The 17135-nt window shown below is 35.2% G+C and overlaps 1 protein-coding gene and 1 long non-coding RNA gene across 6 annotated transcripts in view; one reads left to right on the forward strand and one right to left on the reverse strand.

Moving 5' to 3' along the window:
- The window catches only part of LOC147578512 (uncharacterized), a 126127-nt gene that overhangs the window by 108210 nt on the left and 782 nt on the right, over window positions 1-17135 (forward strand). For all 3 annotated transcript variants that reach the window (XR_015255283.1, XR_015255285.1, XR_015255284.1), the window contains 3 exons: window positions 1240-1363; window positions 2279-2575; window positions 8673-14082. This is a non-coding gene — a long non-coding RNA (uncharacterized LOC147578512). The remainder of the gene's footprint in view (window positions 1-1239; window positions 1364-2278; window positions 2576-8672; window positions 14083-17135) is intronic.
- Window positions 1-17135, reverse strand: part of SCN9A (sodium voltage-gated channel alpha subunit 9) — a 168188-nt gene that overhangs the window by 62489 nt on the left and 88564 nt on the right. For 2 of the 3 annotated variants that reach the window (XM_086718809.1, XM_086718808.1), the window contains 7 exons: window positions 16159-16365; window positions 13768-14055; window positions 11145-11516; window positions 8063-8192; window positions 6481-6719; window positions 4208-4381; window positions 2311-2667 (listed from right to left, as the gene is read on the reverse strand). In XM_086718809.1, the coding sequence (XP_086574935.1) occupies window positions 2311-2667; window positions 4208-4381; window positions 6481-6719; window positions 8063-8192; window positions 11145-11516; window positions 13768-14055; window positions 16159-16365 (1767 nt within the window). The remainder of the gene's footprint in view (window positions 1-2310; window positions 2668-4207; window positions 4382-6480; window positions 6720-8062; window positions 8193-11144; window positions 11517-13767; window positions 14056-16158; window positions 16366-17135) is intronic. The other variant, XM_025924769.2, reaches the window with a different exon arrangement.

Below are 17135 nucleotides of genomic sequence, written 5' to 3' on the forward strand. Positions count from 1 at the left end.
TTTAACCATTTTAATTAATTGGTAGTAAAATGACTTAAGGTGTAAGTGAGAAAAAAAAGTGAGAGATCTGTTTAGCATATAACTCTAATATGCAGAGGACTATATCAGAAATATAAATTTATGTGTCTTTCTTTTTAGATTCTAATTGTACATCAATGGTAATTCCTTATCCAAGAGTTGGTTATTTATTTTGTGAATTACACTTCTCTTATCTCTCATTATCACTAGCAAATAATGAACAGATATCAACATGAGGCAGTCATTACCAATTCTATATGGATTAAACATTCACCAAGATACCCCATCTATTTTTAACTATAAATTCATATTGCTTTTCAAAGTGTATCATTACACTCACACCTGTGTTCAAGCTTCAATATTGTATTATGTATTATTCAAAGACCCAATTCAAAATTCTTCTTCGAGTCACTATTTAGAACTGCTCTCCTTTTCTTCCAAGTGTCAAGAGCATTTTATTTTTGCCCCACTGCTAGCACTTACCACCTCTTCCTTACCTGGTAATAATTTGGTGTACCACTTTTCTATGTCCATAGAATGTAAGTACCTTGAAGAGAGGGACTAACTCATAGGTATGTATTTTTAATCATCCTGCAATACCCAAATATATTTCCTTTCACAGAGAAAGTACTAAAAATATTGAATGAATAAGTTGAGAGAGCCCAAGGAATCCCCCTTACTTCATACATGCCTGAGCGAGTACTAAATATTTAAATTAGTCGTGATCTGTGGCTTTGGTGTGGTATGCTTTGACCTCCTGTATCTTATAAAGAGCTACATTTCAATATTTTTATGTCAACATTTTATAAGAAGTATATGAACAAGTCACATTAAAGGAGCTTATAATACAAATGTTAAATTCAGAAGAAGAACCAAAGAGAGAATATTTTATTTCATATTGGGAATTATAAACCTACATAAAACTAGGAAATTTATTACTACAACTGGAGGATGATTAATAATTACAGAATTCAAACTCATGGTGTCTATATTTTGTGCAGATCTAGAATTTGTATTGCATAATTTACTATGTATATGTCTAGCCATTTAATGGCACAAAACAATACCATTTAGGATGTGATTTGATAAATGTAGGTTTCTGTCCTAGACTCTGAATTACTTTTGATATGGGGGCTTCAAGGACAAAAAAAAATTTAGTAACTTATTTTCAAGCCAGTGGGAAGTGTAAGTACTAACCATATAGTTGTTACCATACCCTAGCTCCTGAGATACCTAATCCAGAGTCTGATGCCAAGCTGACAGACTAAACCAAGTCAACATGGTGGCTTTGAAAATTGAAGTCAGTGAGTCATGGAAGAACATCTTATCCCAATTTTCTCCTTTGGTAAGCTTGAAAATTTTCACCAATAAGTAGGTAGAAAGGAACAAACAAACAAAGAGTACAAGCCAAGAAAACACTAATGGAGACATGGAAGATCAATTGTTAAAGGGATATTATAGAGCAGTGGTGGGCAAATTTCTTCTGTAAAGAGCCAGATTAAAAAAATACATATTTTGGCCTTTGTAGGACATAGAATCTCTAGGACAACTATTCAACACTGCCACTGCAGAGTAAAACAGACATAAACAATATGTAAATGAATAAGCATGTCTGTGTTGTAATAAAATTTTTCTTACAGAGCTTGAAATTTAAATTTCATATCATTTCTATGTGCCACAAAATATTATTCTTCCTTTTATTTTAACCATTGAAAAAATGTAAAAAAAAAGAAAAAGAAAAAAACCCCCAACATTCCCAAGCTTACAAGGCCATACAAAAACAGGTAGTATGCTGGATTTGACCCATGAGCCATAGTTTCCTGATCTTTGCTGTAGATCAGGAAACTATGTTTTATTATGTCTGACTATATTTGACTGTAGTGCAATGGGACCAGTCCTTTCAATTGCCTTGTTCTGTTACAGGTTCATTTTTATTACTGTTAATTCAATCATATTCTGTTTACTAGTATGATTTGATATTTGAAAGGACTTTTAAGAGACATGAAAACCACAGATTTAATTCATACGCCATCACTATCAAAATGAGAGAATAAAGTAGGAAACCATCCGTTAAAATAAATATTGTGAAAAATATAAATATGGGTTATCTGTCAGGGAAATTGAAACAATATTTCATTTTATTTTCTGTTTTTTTTCCTGTATTAAAATGATCAAAATTCTATTGCAATTAATAGTTTTATGTGTAATTAATCCTATAATTATAAAATAAGTGATTGTCATATAACAATTTACTATGCAGAATTTTCAATGTGTGAACATGCGACTACGTACCACTAGGTTTCCAATGACCATGACCATCATGTAGACTATAAGGCACATGGCTTGACCAGCGACCTCCATACAGTCCCACATGGTTTCTATCCACTCTCCACACAGCACGCGGAAGACAATCAGGAAGGAGTGAAAGAAGTCATTCATGTGCCAGCGTGGGAGTGTACAGTCTTCATTGATCTTGCAGACACATTCTTTGTAGCTTTTACCAAAGAGCTGCATGCCAACCACAGCAAAAATGAAGACGATGATGGCCAACACCAAGGTGAGGTTACCCAGAGCACCCACTGAGTTGCCAATGATCTTTATCAGCATATTCAGTGTTGGCCAAGATTTTGCCAGTTTGAACACTCGAAGCTAAAAGTAAACACAAAGCTTAATGTTAATTATTAGGAAAATTTTCAATTTTCAATGTTTCCAATCTTGAGTTTTGTTCAGAATTTTAAATTCTAAAATATTGTCATCATTACCTAGCTAAAATTGATTATTTCTATTTTTCACTTTCAGCTATTTTCAATATTCTTGTTATTTTGTTATGCTTGCCACAATATAATTACTACACATATTTTGAAGGAAGTTTAGGATTGCTATAAAAGCCTCTTATAATGATTTCAGATATTATTCCTTTTAGAATTGATAATTTATCCTTAATTCTATTTTTAGATAATTAAAAAATTTTTTTAATTTGAAAATAATCTGATACTATTTATACCTTTTCATATTGACATTGGGATAAAGTCCAACATGTTAGTGTGGAGGTTCCTCAAAAACTTAAAAATAGAACTACCCAATGACTCAGCAATTGCATCACTAGGTTTTTACCAAAAGGATACAAAAATACTGATTCAAAGGGGCACACGCACCCTGACATTTATAGCAGTATTATCAACAATAGCCAAATTATGGAAAGAGCCCAATGTTCACCAACTGATAAATGGATAAAGAAGATGTGGTGTGTGTGTGTGTGTGTGTGTGTGTGTATATATATATATATATATATATATATATATATATAGTGGAATATTACTCAGCCATCAGAAATAATAAAATCTTGCCATTTGCAATGACATGGATGGAGCTAGAGTGTATAATCCTAAGTGAAATGTCAGTCAGAGAAAGACAACAACCATATGATTTCACTCATATGCAGAATTTAAGACACAAATCAGATGAACATAGGGGAAAGGAGAAAACAAAGAGAGGCAAGCAAACCATAAGATACTTTTAACGACAGAGAACAAACAGAGGGTTGCTGGAAGAGAGGTGGGTAGGGGGATGGGCTAAATGGGTGACGGGTGTTAAGGACGGTATTTGTTGTGATGAGTACTGGCTGTTTTATGAATCACTAAATTCTATTCCTAAAACCAATATTACACTATATGTTAACTAACTAGAATTTTTTTTAAAACTAAAAAAAAAAGCCCAACATGTTAGAGAAAAATACTTTAAAAAGTCTTTACATTGGTATCACACAACAATCATTTTGGGGACAACAGTTTGAACTTTAGTTATCAAACTCACAAATTAATGAACATATTATAAGAACTGAAATTCTGTAAATGGTAAGTTTCTTACTGTGAAATAAATTATTGCCTTACTAGTAAAGAAATATTTTATTTACCTGCTTCTATTATACTAGCATGTAACTGAATATGTCTTCAAGAGTCTAAAATTGATTCAAATTATGACTATGTCTTCAAGATGCTAAGATTAAAATACTCATGTGATTTTTGAGCTCTTTAAGAGCTTTTGCTATAGAATTAACTTGATTACACTGGACACCAGAACCTAATCTTGTCTTTTGATTTAAACTGCTAAAAGATTTAAATAATAATACAAAGCATTAGAAACACCCCTTTATATATGGAATACAATGGTAAGGTTGGTCTATATTTACCAGTCTGAATGATCGCAGAACTGACAGTCCTTCCACATCTGCTAGAAAAAGCTCTACTAAACTTAAAGTCACAATAAGGCTGTCAAAAATATTCCATCCTACTTGGAAATACTCATATGGATCCATGGCAATAAGTTTTAAAACCATTTCAGCTGCAAAGATCCCAGTGAAGACCTAAATGAGAAATACAATGTGTTTTTTCTGGTATTATGAGAAGTATAGAATCAAAATAATGATGATTATTACCATTTGTTTAACATCATTGTGCTTCAGACAATGTGCCAGATACTCTACAAATGTGTTATCTCATTTAATCCCATAAACCTGGTAGTATTATTCCTATAGCTCCAATGTAAGCATTACAAGGTTAAAAAGCTCTAACTTTCCTGTCCATTCTCATCATCTTTAGATAGCATTTTAGAGGAGCATATTAAAATTCCAGGTAAATAAAGCCATGACAATCAACACAGGCAGTTTTTGCAAAAAAAAAAAAAAAAAAAAAAAAAATTATATGGATCATACTCTGGAAGAAAATGAAAAGGAAATATAGACTGACACTAAAATCTTGAGTCAGCCTTTTTGTTGGGTCTGACTACTCTTAGAGTAATAGAGAACATATTGACTCACTCTTTAAAGATTTATTAGTAGAAGAGGGAAAAGTATTTAATTGACACAGTGGGAGCTAAAGTAAGACTTTCAAAGCTTTGACACAAAAGTGCATCACAAAACATCATTAATTCATGACACTGGTATCAAAGGACTGACTTAAGAAAACAACACTGAAGGACCTGTTTATGAATCATTCAGGTTTGACTAGACTCAAAGAAGCTGACCAAAGAAGGCTCAAAGGGAAATGGTGAAGTCTACGTAAGTGCCGAGTCCATTTAAAAATAATGCAGCATCAAGAAGACAATCAGGGAGTACCCCGCACTTAGGGTAGTGGCAATAGATAAGAAACACGATAAATTCTTTTTGGGATTCACAGTGATGCAGTCAATTCAGCAAGAAGGTACTGATTTTCATGGCCTGTACCTCCATCAATAATTAGAAACCAGATAGTCCTGTCTTTTTCTGAAGAGAAATGGAAGGAAAGAAGAATGCTCCCTCAGAGAGCATATGGTGTACATACATCTCAACTAAAAATACAGTATATGGGAGAGAAGAGAAGACTGACTCAGATACAAAGTCTTTGGCTTCAAAGATCAATTGGTTTGGGACCATGGCAAAAGTAAAATTATCTTACACAGACATTCACAAAGACATCCAGAGTTATTCATGATTTATGAAGTCATAAATGGGGACCCTTTGGCCATGAAATTGCACTTCTGCCTGCTTCATACAGATTCTCAGAAACTAGCACTTGTTGTTTGCCATAAGGCATTACTTAAGCCAGAATGTGACCAGCACTGCACATTTGAGAAATCAGTCTGGCATCTATTTGCCAAACAGGATCCTATATCTTCTTGAAGCCTACAGATCCTTTCTTAAGTGCCCTTTTGTCTTCTGTGTCTAGTCCTACCATTTTAGCTTCTTGGTATTCTTATTCTTAAGACTTCTTTTTGCTGGTTGATTTAAAGCATGATGATGATAATAATAATAACAATAGGTTTAATTTGTTAACGACTTACGATATGCCAGGCTAATAAGTAGAAAGTGTTTATTCCTCTTAACAATATGATAAATGAAGTGTTATCATTATATTATAAATAATATATTATTTTTCTTATTTTGCAAGTGAGGTATCATTATTATTTTGTAAATGAGAAAATTAAAGACATATTTGTTCAAGGTCATATAACCAGTAAAAGGCAGAATGAGAATTCAATTCCAGGACTTTGGGACTCCAAAGGCCCAGACACTTCACTATTATGCCAAAACAAACCATCCACAGTTTTTCTAAAATTATGTGGGGAATGTACTCACAAGGCAGCTGCAATATAATTATAAAATAGGTAATTATCAAATTTTCAAAGTGTTGCTTCAAAGAGACATTCTGGCAGGAAAAAAAAAACCTAACACCGTCAATTCCCAAGATGGTGACCCCCCCCCTTTGGAAATAGTATTGTTATAGACCTCTGCACTTCTGCAAAATTATTTTAAAGTAGTATCACCAGAAACTTGACTCTGTACAATGATTCATATTGTGAATTCTGGATATGGATAATTATGTAGCTACACACCCATCTGAGTTAAAAAAAAAAAAAAAAAGAAGTGACAATCATGACATCCAAGGGGAAGAACTATGGGTACATAATACACATTTAGAGACTCACCAAATTTCCTACAGTGAGTACATTTTTGAATTCATCAGTCATGGGGTGATGCTCCATAGCCATAAACAATGTGTTTAAAACTATGCAAATGGTAATAGCAAGATCTACAAAAGGATCCATTACAATAAAATAGACAAGCTTTTTGAATTTTATCCAATATGGAGAACAATTCCAGATCAAGAATGTGTGTGCAAATCTGTACCACCAAGGTGGACATTTCTGTCTGGATTCTTCAAGTTCTGGGGGGAAAACCAAGAGAGAGCATGAATTCAATCATTTGTTTATTTTATTCCTAACCAGGTACAAATCAGCAGTAGACTTTAACACTGAAACAAGTCTTCTGTTTAGACTTTGCAAATTTAACAGTACTGCTGCTATGAAAGCATAATATATTACATAAAAATCTTCTATCATGATGTTCATTTACTAGACCAAGTGTAATTTAGGGGAAGGCAGTGAAATTAATGACTCAAAGCAGATAGAGGCAACTCCTAGAGAAACATACACCTAACATGTGATGGTAAACAGGAGAACCTATGTTTTCTTTTTTTACTTTTTCCTTGCATATACAGAGAAAGCACATGGGAGTGGGGGTGGGGGAGAGAGGCAGAAGGAGAGGGAGAGAGAATTTCACCCAGGCTCCACGCACAGTGTGGAGCCCCACATGGGGCTTGATCCCATGACCTGGTGATTATGACCCAAGCAGAAATCAAAAGTTGGACACTCAACTGACTGAGCCACCCAGGTACCCCAAGAATCAATGTTTTCTTAATGGAGAAATATATATTTTCCATCAATATATATATTTTCACAGGTGAAATCAATCTCAGAACCAAGAGACTAGAAATAATTTATGGAGTGGCTCATTCAATAGATACATCATACCATAATCTCTTTTATTTCTCACCATTAAGTTTAGGAAGTGGGTGGAAGCTTTGTCTGAGGCCATCATGGTATGAAAGCACAAGGTGGGACCTGGGGCAGGTGGGAGAGGTGGAAACCAGCACATTGTAAAAGTTGCCACCCTGACTCGCTTCTCAAGGTCTAACCACTATATGTTCTCTAAATTGCTTTCTCTAATGCCTTTTCTTCATAATCTTAACAGATGTTATGTCACAGATTACCATTTTATAATTTTGCTGAATGTGCTCAGAGGCAGCCATTATAGACATCTGGAAGTATATATTATTTTCTTGCATATTAGATGGTAAACCCAGAGACTAAGTTTGTAAGATTATATACTATATATATATTATATATATAGTATATATATAATATATGTATATAATATATAACCCACACAGCCCTGGTTAACCTAGCTTTCTTCATTTATTATCATTAATTATCTTTGAAAAGTCTTATCATCCAATATCTTTAATCACACACAAAAAAACTTTATCAAGTTTTTTGAGCACATAAAGACCATTCCATTAGTATCCATTGGTTATCTTTACCATTGTTTATAATCATTTTTTATTCTTTGAATTCTTCCTAAGAACTTCATATACCTATTTAAGGCTAACCAGGGTTTATCTAAATTTTGTTTAAAAATCTGTATGGGTAAGACAGCATTATTACATACCTTCTACAGTGTTTGTTAATATGCTTACTCTACTCATTGCTCTTTGTCTTAGATGGGGATCATTCAACATATCTTCAGAAAGGAGATAAGAACTGGAACGTCTTTTCTTGTGTATTTGATTGGTTGTACCCTGAAAGAAAAAAAAAGATGATTAATTAAAGTTCTAAGAATATAATTCTAATAAATTATAGGTGCAGAATAAAACTTTGCTTAGGTAGCTGTAGTGAGTAAATAAAAGTAGAAATTAGGCTGCTGGGTTGTAATCATAGTTCTGCTACTTACTGGGTAAGCGTCACTGGAGAGTTACTTAACTCCCATCTCAGTTCTATCATTGGTAAAATGGAGATGATCATAGTATTTACATCATATTCTCGCTTTGAGGATTAAAAGAATTAATGCTTAGGAAGTAAAAAATAAAACAAGCTGCTTTTCTTGTTGTAATCACTTTCATCACCTATCTTTCTGGGTGTCGAATTTATTCAGATAGTTTTACCATGTAAGTGTCCTACATGAAACCAGCTAAATGTGTATTGCAGTGATGTGTGGTAAAGGGACAGAACCTGGGTATTCTCTGATAAATTTCTATAATTATTCTTTGTTGAGGTAACAGAATTACATGGAGACTGTAATGGATGTTTCTTATTACCAAGGAAGATCTCATGAATTGCTCTGAGTGGATGAGGATAAATGACTCAGCGTGAAAAGGACGACAGAGACTGGTGGGCACTGTAGCAAAATGGAGAATGTAAGCTCCATCTGAAAGAGGTGACCACTGTTCAGCTCTAAAGGATTGTTGCCATGCAGGAATATGAGCTCAGTCTTACCAGGTGCACTCATTTTTGTGTGAAAATGTCTTGTTTTTAAATCTTGGCAACTAATTCAAAGTTTAAACACTATGCTGGTTCAGTGCAGGCCAACAATACACACACACACATACACAGCTCACACACACATATACACACAAACAACTATACAATTCTACATGTATCACCTATCTATCTGTTTAGGTGTGGTATGTGTGGTATTTACGTATGTATAGATACACACACACCACTTTACAAACATGTAAATATAGCTCTAGAGTTTTAAAGTTGTATAGTTGTTTAGATATACTTATATGTGTGTGTATATCAAAACATGGACACATGGGCATAAATGTATGCATTTGTGTCTGTCTGTATGTGTATGTGCACAGACATCCACACACACATATCTGTAGCTGGCATTTTATGGAGATCTTTCTATTTGATACAGTCTCTAATCTACTGACTTTCAAGAAATGGCAATTTTTCTACAAGTCAAACAAGAATAACACATTCTTTTTCATGTAGACACGTTTTAGTTGTCAAGGTTATATTATCTGTCATGCAATTTTTTTCATCTAAACTGTACATTTTGCCACACTATCATGTTTATTGCATTTCTGTTGAATCTTAGAGTATTCAGGATCTATGGTAATACTGATTTTTCTATAGTAAAAGTAAAGTCTTAAGTGAAAATATTTCATTTAAAAATATGAAATAATATCCAAATCTGATATAAATTATATGTTTCACAGATAGTACATCACTGAAAAGCAAAACACAGCAAATATCTGATTCCATAGAATTTAGCATGCTCATTTGACAAGGAAAAATATCTTGGCCGAAGGCCCAAAGCTGGATCATGCAAGCACAGAGGTCACTTGTTACCTAAAAAGCACATGCAGTCATTCCAAATGAAATATGTATGTGGCCATGACTTTGATGGAACTTTATTCTCGCTAAAAATATATTGTCTGAAAATATGAATATATGAATACCTAGCACGAGTTCAAAGCTTGTTAGGTCAGTCAGAGCCCCTACTGATCTTTAGTAATGCAATGTAACAGTGACTGGCCTAAAGAGGTAACCTAGAAACTCCAGAAACCAGAAAGATCTCACTTTCCAGCCTAATTAGACACTTTCTCTACTGACTTAATTACTCCTAAACCCTTGAAATTGTTGCCTTGGAATCGTTGTTTTGTTTTTGCTTTTATGTGTGTATGTTTGTATTAATGTATATAGTTTGGCTATTATATTTTTATTGGGAGACTCCAGACCACAGAGTTTTTGTTTTTGTTTTTATCTTATTTTAATGAAAAAAGTTTCACTTATGTATGGGGAAAAGCATAGCTATTCTAAATTATTTCTAAGTTTCAGGGCACCTGGGTGGCTCAGTTGGTCAAATGCCCAACTTCAGCACAGGTCATGATCTCGCAGTTTGTGGGTTTGAGCCCCACGGTGGGCTCTGTGCTGACAGCTCAGAGTCTGGAGCCTGCTTCAGATTCTTTGTCTCCTTCTCTCTGCCCCTCCCCTGCTCACACGCTCTCTCTGTCTCTCAAAAATAAATAAACATTAAAAACATTAAATTATTTCCAAGTTTAAAAGCCTAGCACACATTGGAGAGAGAGCAAAAAGGTGGTGGGTTAAGAGTGCAAGCTCTGAAACAGAGAGTCCGTTTGAACTTCAGGACTACTGTTTACTAGCTGAGTGAACTTGGGGAAATTGCTTTGCTTCTCCATGCCTCAGTTTCCTCCTATGTAAAAGAGGGATGATAATATATCACCTTACAGGGCTATTATAAATCCTAAACACATGTTTGCTATTATTATTACAATTATTAAAACTCAAGATTCTTTGCACAGGGTATATATTAAACAGTATCTTCAGAAAGATAGCAGTAGGTGGAAAGAATCCAAATTTCCTTAGAAAAATGGGACCTATTATCAACTAATAAAGATCAGCATAACCAATGCATTTTCTGTGCTGAGATTTATGTATATATATCTATGTCTTTTATACATTGTTTTCTAAAGGGATGGCTTATAATATGGAAGTAAATATAAGTTCCTCTTTTAAAAAATGCAGTTTTAAATATCTTTGAATTAGACATCTACAGCATATCCCATGAGGATTACATTAATGAGGTGAAGGTGTGTTTCTGTAGTAGCGGTATTGCAAAATGCAGAGCCATTCACAGGACCCAAGAAGGCCCCTCTAGCAGATGGACTGATGCAAGAACAAGGGCCAAGCCAGGCCTGAGCTATTTAAAACATCCTTACGCTGTCATCAGAAGTTGCCTTATCTATTATCACCTCTGGCAGAAGCTGTCCATTGGGGAGCATGAGGGCTGAGGGTCCATCAACCAGGGAGACCACACCATTGCAGTCCACGGCACTGTGCATCTTCCCATTCACTGGCAGCACTGGGGGGGACCTACTGGCTTGGCTGATGTTACTGCTGCGCCGCTCCCGAGGTCTGTGGGGCACAAACAGTGAGCCCCTCCTGCTCTCACCATCCCCGAAAATGCTATGCTCGTCGTCGGCAAACTCAGTCTCAGATCCAATGTCTTTCCCTCGGCCTTTGAAACTAAAAAGACTCGTTCTGCTGCTGCGCCTTGCAGAAAACAAGGAGCCTCGGATGCTGAGTGGTGACTGCAGGAAAAAAAAAAAAACAAAAAAGATGACATGTAGCCATGTATCTGCTGAAGCATCTAAGAATAGAAGTGCACATTACTGCCTCTGAGACCTCTGAGCTGAGGCCAGGTGGCTCTGCACTGGTTGAAAAGAAACATATTAAAAAATAAAGCAATTCAGCAGGAAGACAAATTCTCCCAAATAAGGGATGAAAAGACTGGAGAATTCATCCTTTCTGGAGTAGGTACATTATTTATTACTGTATAGGTGTCTCCTACTTTGGCCTACAGTGACCTCGCCATGCTTTCTACCCCATTGATTTTGCTACAAAGAACGTACCACTTATAAAAAGCATTTGGTATTCATACCTGTTATTTAGCTTTCAATATATCAGTCCCTAAGTTCCATAAGTAATTGAAACTCTCTTGAGGCCGAAGGGCACACTGTGTGCTTCTTTGCATTCCAATGCTTGCAACTCCACTTTACATGTTGGAAGCTCAGTCAAGGTATGTTAAGAAAGACCTTTCAATGTCAGTGAGTTTACAAATCATATAATACTAGAATTTGAAAAAGAGATTGCCCAACACCAAAGAGGAGGAAAAGTCACATTTATTGAATTCACGGCCAGGATAAACCGTGTCCATAAACAGAACTGAATGTTTATTCTTTGGAAGTATCTAATTCAATAAGTGCTAGTGCTTCCTATGTAAAGGACAAAGTGGCAGGCACTCTGAATAATGGAAAGCGAGGGTAACAAAGCCTTCGCCTTAAATCCAGCTTGTTTTGCTCTTGTCATATGTCTTTTTATTGATACCACATGCTTTCAAGTTCTGTCTCCCCAGCTAAATTATAAAATCTTTGAAGGTAGGGACTCTGATTTCTATGTGTATCTGGAAGCATCTTACAGACTCAAGTAGTAGAAGGTAGAAATTTTATTGTTTTAATTATTTTTTCTTAATGTTTATTTAAATTCAAGTTAGATAACATACAGTGTAGTCTTGGCTTCAGGAGTAGAACACCATGATTCATCTCTTACATATGACACTCAATGTTCATCCCGAAAAGCACCCTCCTTAATGCCCATCACCCATTTAAACCATCCCCCCACCCACCTCCTCGCCGGCAACCCTCCATTTGTTCTCTGTATTCAAGAGTTTCTTACAGTTTGTCTCAGTTTTAAATGAAGTCATAAATGCAAAGGATAGTAATTGTTAAGTAAGACACCAAAGAGCAAATGGGGGAAGTGGTGAGGGCAGAGGCAAATTTGTGGGATAAATGGCATCTGAGCTTATGAAAGAAGAATGCGTGCTGCCACACCAGGAGGGAAACAAAGAAGAAAATCACCCCACTTAGAGAACACCACATGTACTAAGTAACAGAGGTACAGGGCATGTATGTATGAGTGAATAATCACGATGGACTGAGGGTACATGAAGGTAGAGAAAGGTGGGAAATGAGGCTGAAGCCAGTCCACAACATGGATAAGATGTAGGTCTTGTTCTATAGTCAGTGGTTATTCAACACAGTCAGAGTGTTTGTTTTGTTTTGTTTTCTTTGTTTTCCAAGTTGAGCCAAGGGACAGCTTTGTTTTGTAAAAGGGATTTGGGAGTGTTGTATGAGAGAAAACAGGCTAGTGTTTAGGAGAAGGGGAGCAATTGTTCATCTTAGAGTTCTGTAGGCAGGGAACCCTGAGATATGGAGGTTTCAGTGGAAAGAGAAAAAAAAAAAAAGGAAAGAGATATTTTACACAAGCAGAAATAACAGACTGAGCGATTAGTTATCAGTAGTTGATGTAGTCGGGGGTAGAGGTTGTCAAGTGTCTCCAAACTTTCCAGCTCATGCACTGATATTCTGGTGGTACCATTAGTTATGGTGGTAAAGAAAAGTGGAGAACCTAGTCTGGGATTAGTTTTTAGCCAGTGAGGCATTACCAAATACAGACTAGATAAAAATGTAAAAGTTAATATGTTGTGTAAATAATTTCTTCATTTATGATAGTTCTCATGAATATTCTGTTCTGAAAATGTTTATTGGAGAAGATATGACAACGTTGAAACTATAGGCTCCTTCAAAAATAGTCCAAGTTAAATGGAAAACTATGCACATCTGTGTTCTTTCCATAAATGTCCAACAATCAATAAGTTTTTACCTAAAAATATACCAGTGAAGTCACTCACTCTCCTCTCCTGAGATCCTGTTACCTCAAGGTAACACATTTTGCTCTATAATCCTAGCCCTGGCAATAAGCATTTGACAATTGCAGTGGTACCTGATTAGGGGTAGACAGTCTCTTTTCACGTGCTCGCCTATGACCTTCAACCCCAAGGTGGAAACTTTTTCTCCTGATACTCTCCTCAGACTCCGATTTGGACAATTTCTCATTGTCTCCCTTTTCTTCCCCACTGGCGAGCTTCTTTTGGTTCTTTTTCCTTCTTCTGTTTCTTCTTTCTTTAGCACTTTTAGAGCTCAGTTTGGATGTTTCAGAAGAACTCTCAGAGAAGCCCATAATTCTGCTTCTCCCAATACTTGTGTACTCAGCTGCTGCCATTGCGATTGCCTGTTGGACCAAGAGGTCACACATGTGGTAAGTCATTTCCAAAGTCTGGGAAACTCTATTATGGGGTAGGCACCTCTCTACCATGAATTTAATTACACTGTCCATGTAATGATGTCCCTTGTGCATGAAGTCATGCCTTTTTTTTATTTTTTATTTTTGTATTGTAACTAGAGAGCTTACCAAGCATATATTTATTGCTTCTCTTGCATTGTGATAAGGCCCCATTTTACTTTGGCATTAAACTAATATATACTATTCCTATATTTATGGTAAAACAATTTAAAATGGTATTTATAAAAGTTTTACTAGGTAATTCTGTAACATAAAACTCACATAAACCATATAGTAAGAAAATTCGTATATCTTTTTCAGGTAATTAACTCAATATTATCAAAAGAGTCAGGTACTTAGTTTAATGAAAACTGAATTGCCTGAAAACAAAAATGAATTATTATAAAATGAATGTCAAGAAAATGAGAGACTTCTTTTTTTTTAAAAAAAATTTTTTTTTTTCAACGTTTATTTATTTTTGGGACAGAGAGAGACAGAGCATGAACGGGGGAGGGGCAGAGAGAGAGGGAGACACAGAATCAGAAACAGGCTCCAGGCTCTGAGCCATCAGCCCAGAGCCCGACGCGGGGCTCGAACTCACGGACCGCGAGATCGTGACCTGGCTGAAGTCGGACGCTTAACCGACTGCGCCACCCAGGCGCCCCGAAAATGAGAGACTTCTAAGGGTTTCCTAGAAAATCCTGGATGACATACTGTTAATCTTTTATCAAAAAATTAAGTTTTTATTATTAAAACATTCCTTGTAAAAATTTGGAAAATAAGGACATTGTGAATAAAAAAATAAAAATCACTCAATCCTAAAACCCAGAAATAATTGGTGTATTTCTTCCTATATACATATATATATATATATATATATATATATATATATATATATATATAAAGTTTTTAAATTGTTTGTATATTATGCCCAATTTTGTATCCTACTACTTAACGCATTACATTAAAACATTTCACTGTCATTATAATATTCTTAAAGCACATCATTTTATGGCTGAATAATACTCCAAGGCACAAAAATATCATAATTCTCCTTATCATTATCTAATTAAAAAATTTATATGCTTTTTGATGTTTAATATTATCAAAATACTGCACTGAACATCTTTCTCTATCAAAGTTTTCTACTTTACATATTACTACCTTTCCCCTAATAAGTTAGACATTTTGAAGATATTTAGGTTGAAATATCAAACAAATTTTATTTATTTTTATTTTTTTTTTGAAAGTTTATTTATTTATTTTGAGAGTGAAAGTAGGGGAGAGGCAGAGTGAAAATCCCAAGCAGGCTCTGCACTGTCAGTGCAAAGCCCAATGAAGCACTTGAACTCACAAACCATGAGATCATGACCTGAGCTGGTCAGATGCTTAACTGACTGAGCCACCCAGGTGCCCCCAAACAAATTTTAAACTCCTTCATAATATTGAAATTTTTGGTTCTCTTGGTACAAACCTTCTGAAACTTTTCCACTGAAGTACCCTCTTGGAGAGAGGAGTAAGGAAGAATACTCAATAATTTGTACCTTAGCCTAAAGTGCCTACAACTGTAAGTATAAATTTTCTTAACAGCTCATGTTTTTTATCTTAAAACTTCTTGCCACGTTAACCAAAATTGATGCACATTTTTCTTTCTACTCCATAGAGTATCTGTTATCTTTAACACTTAAATAATTTTCCCTAAGCTTTTGTATGCAACTGCTACTCTGGGGAAACATATCATATATGTTTTGGGACTTTGCATAATGCTATACATACTGAGGAATTATGGATAACAGGTTTAGGAGGAATGGCTTAGAATATTCTCTGTGCTGGAGTGAGCTGATTATGGGGAAAGGTAGAATGAGACAAATACCAACTCTAACTCAATCCAGAATTGGTTCTTTGACCACCCCAGAATGAAAATTCAGCTTATGTTAAAAAATACAGTAAGGAAAATCTCGTGGGGAAGGCCACAGAGCCTCTGCTATGAGCCTCTGCTATTCCCCTTTGGATTTCTACTTCTAGGAAGAATTTTACACCAAACAATAATACCTCAGCTTCTTCTTGCTCTTTTTTAAGACGATCTAACATCTGTTGAAATTCTAACTCCTTTTGCCTCGCTTCTTCGATGTTTGCCTGGTTCTGTTCCTCATAGGCCATGGCAACCACAGCAAGGATCAAGTTTATTAGATAAAAGGATCCCAGAAAAATCACCACAACAAAGAAGATCATGTAAGTTTTCCCAGCAGCACGCAGTGTCTAGGGAAAAATGGAAATAATTATTTTAATAACACAAAGATTTTTGGTAGATTATTTCAACTTGAATGGCATATTAGGCACGGGGAAGTTGGGCAGTTCAGTATAATCTCATGTTATCAAAAATATAAAGGAATAAAATTACACCTCCATGGAAAACAATCAGTATTTAAAATACACACTTTTTCACTACAAAGGATATAGCAATCTATTAAACTTGTGTTAAAATTAGGTATGATTCTTCACTATTTTTAAGAATAATAATCCTGGATTAAAAAAATGTTTACTTATTTATTTTTGAGAGAGAGAGAGAGAGAGAGAGAGAGAGAGAGAGAGAGAAGTAGAGATAGATGGTCAGAGAGAATCCCAAGCAGACTCTACACTGTGAGCACAGAGCCCGACATGGGGCTCCAACTCACAAACTATGAGATCATGGCCTGAGTCGAAATCAAGAGTTGGACCCTTAGCTGACTAAGCCACACAGGTGCCTCAGTCTGGGATTTTTTAAATCTGCAGTCTGAAAATTACTCAAAAAGGAGCTACTCTGCTCATTTTCAAATTAGAGAAGCAGATAGTATCTGTAGTCCCTTTGACTGATAAAGAAAGTATCAATGATGATGTATCATGTTCACACAAAGTAGCGAGCCTAATTGAATGATCTTAATTGCTTATCTACTCTTATATTTACTTTTAATTAATATGCATTAAACATTTTGAATGCAACATATAGTAAAAAAATTCAAATGGTATAAAAAGATAATTACACGAAAAAT

Source organism: Puma concolor, chromosome C1 (genome assembly GCF_028749965.1).
Source record: "Puma concolor isolate L17-30 chromosome C1, mPumCon1.1.hap2, whole genome shotgun sequence".
In the NCBI taxonomy this organism is placed as follows: Eukaryota; Metazoa; Chordata; class Mammalia; order Carnivora; family Felidae; genus Puma; species Puma concolor.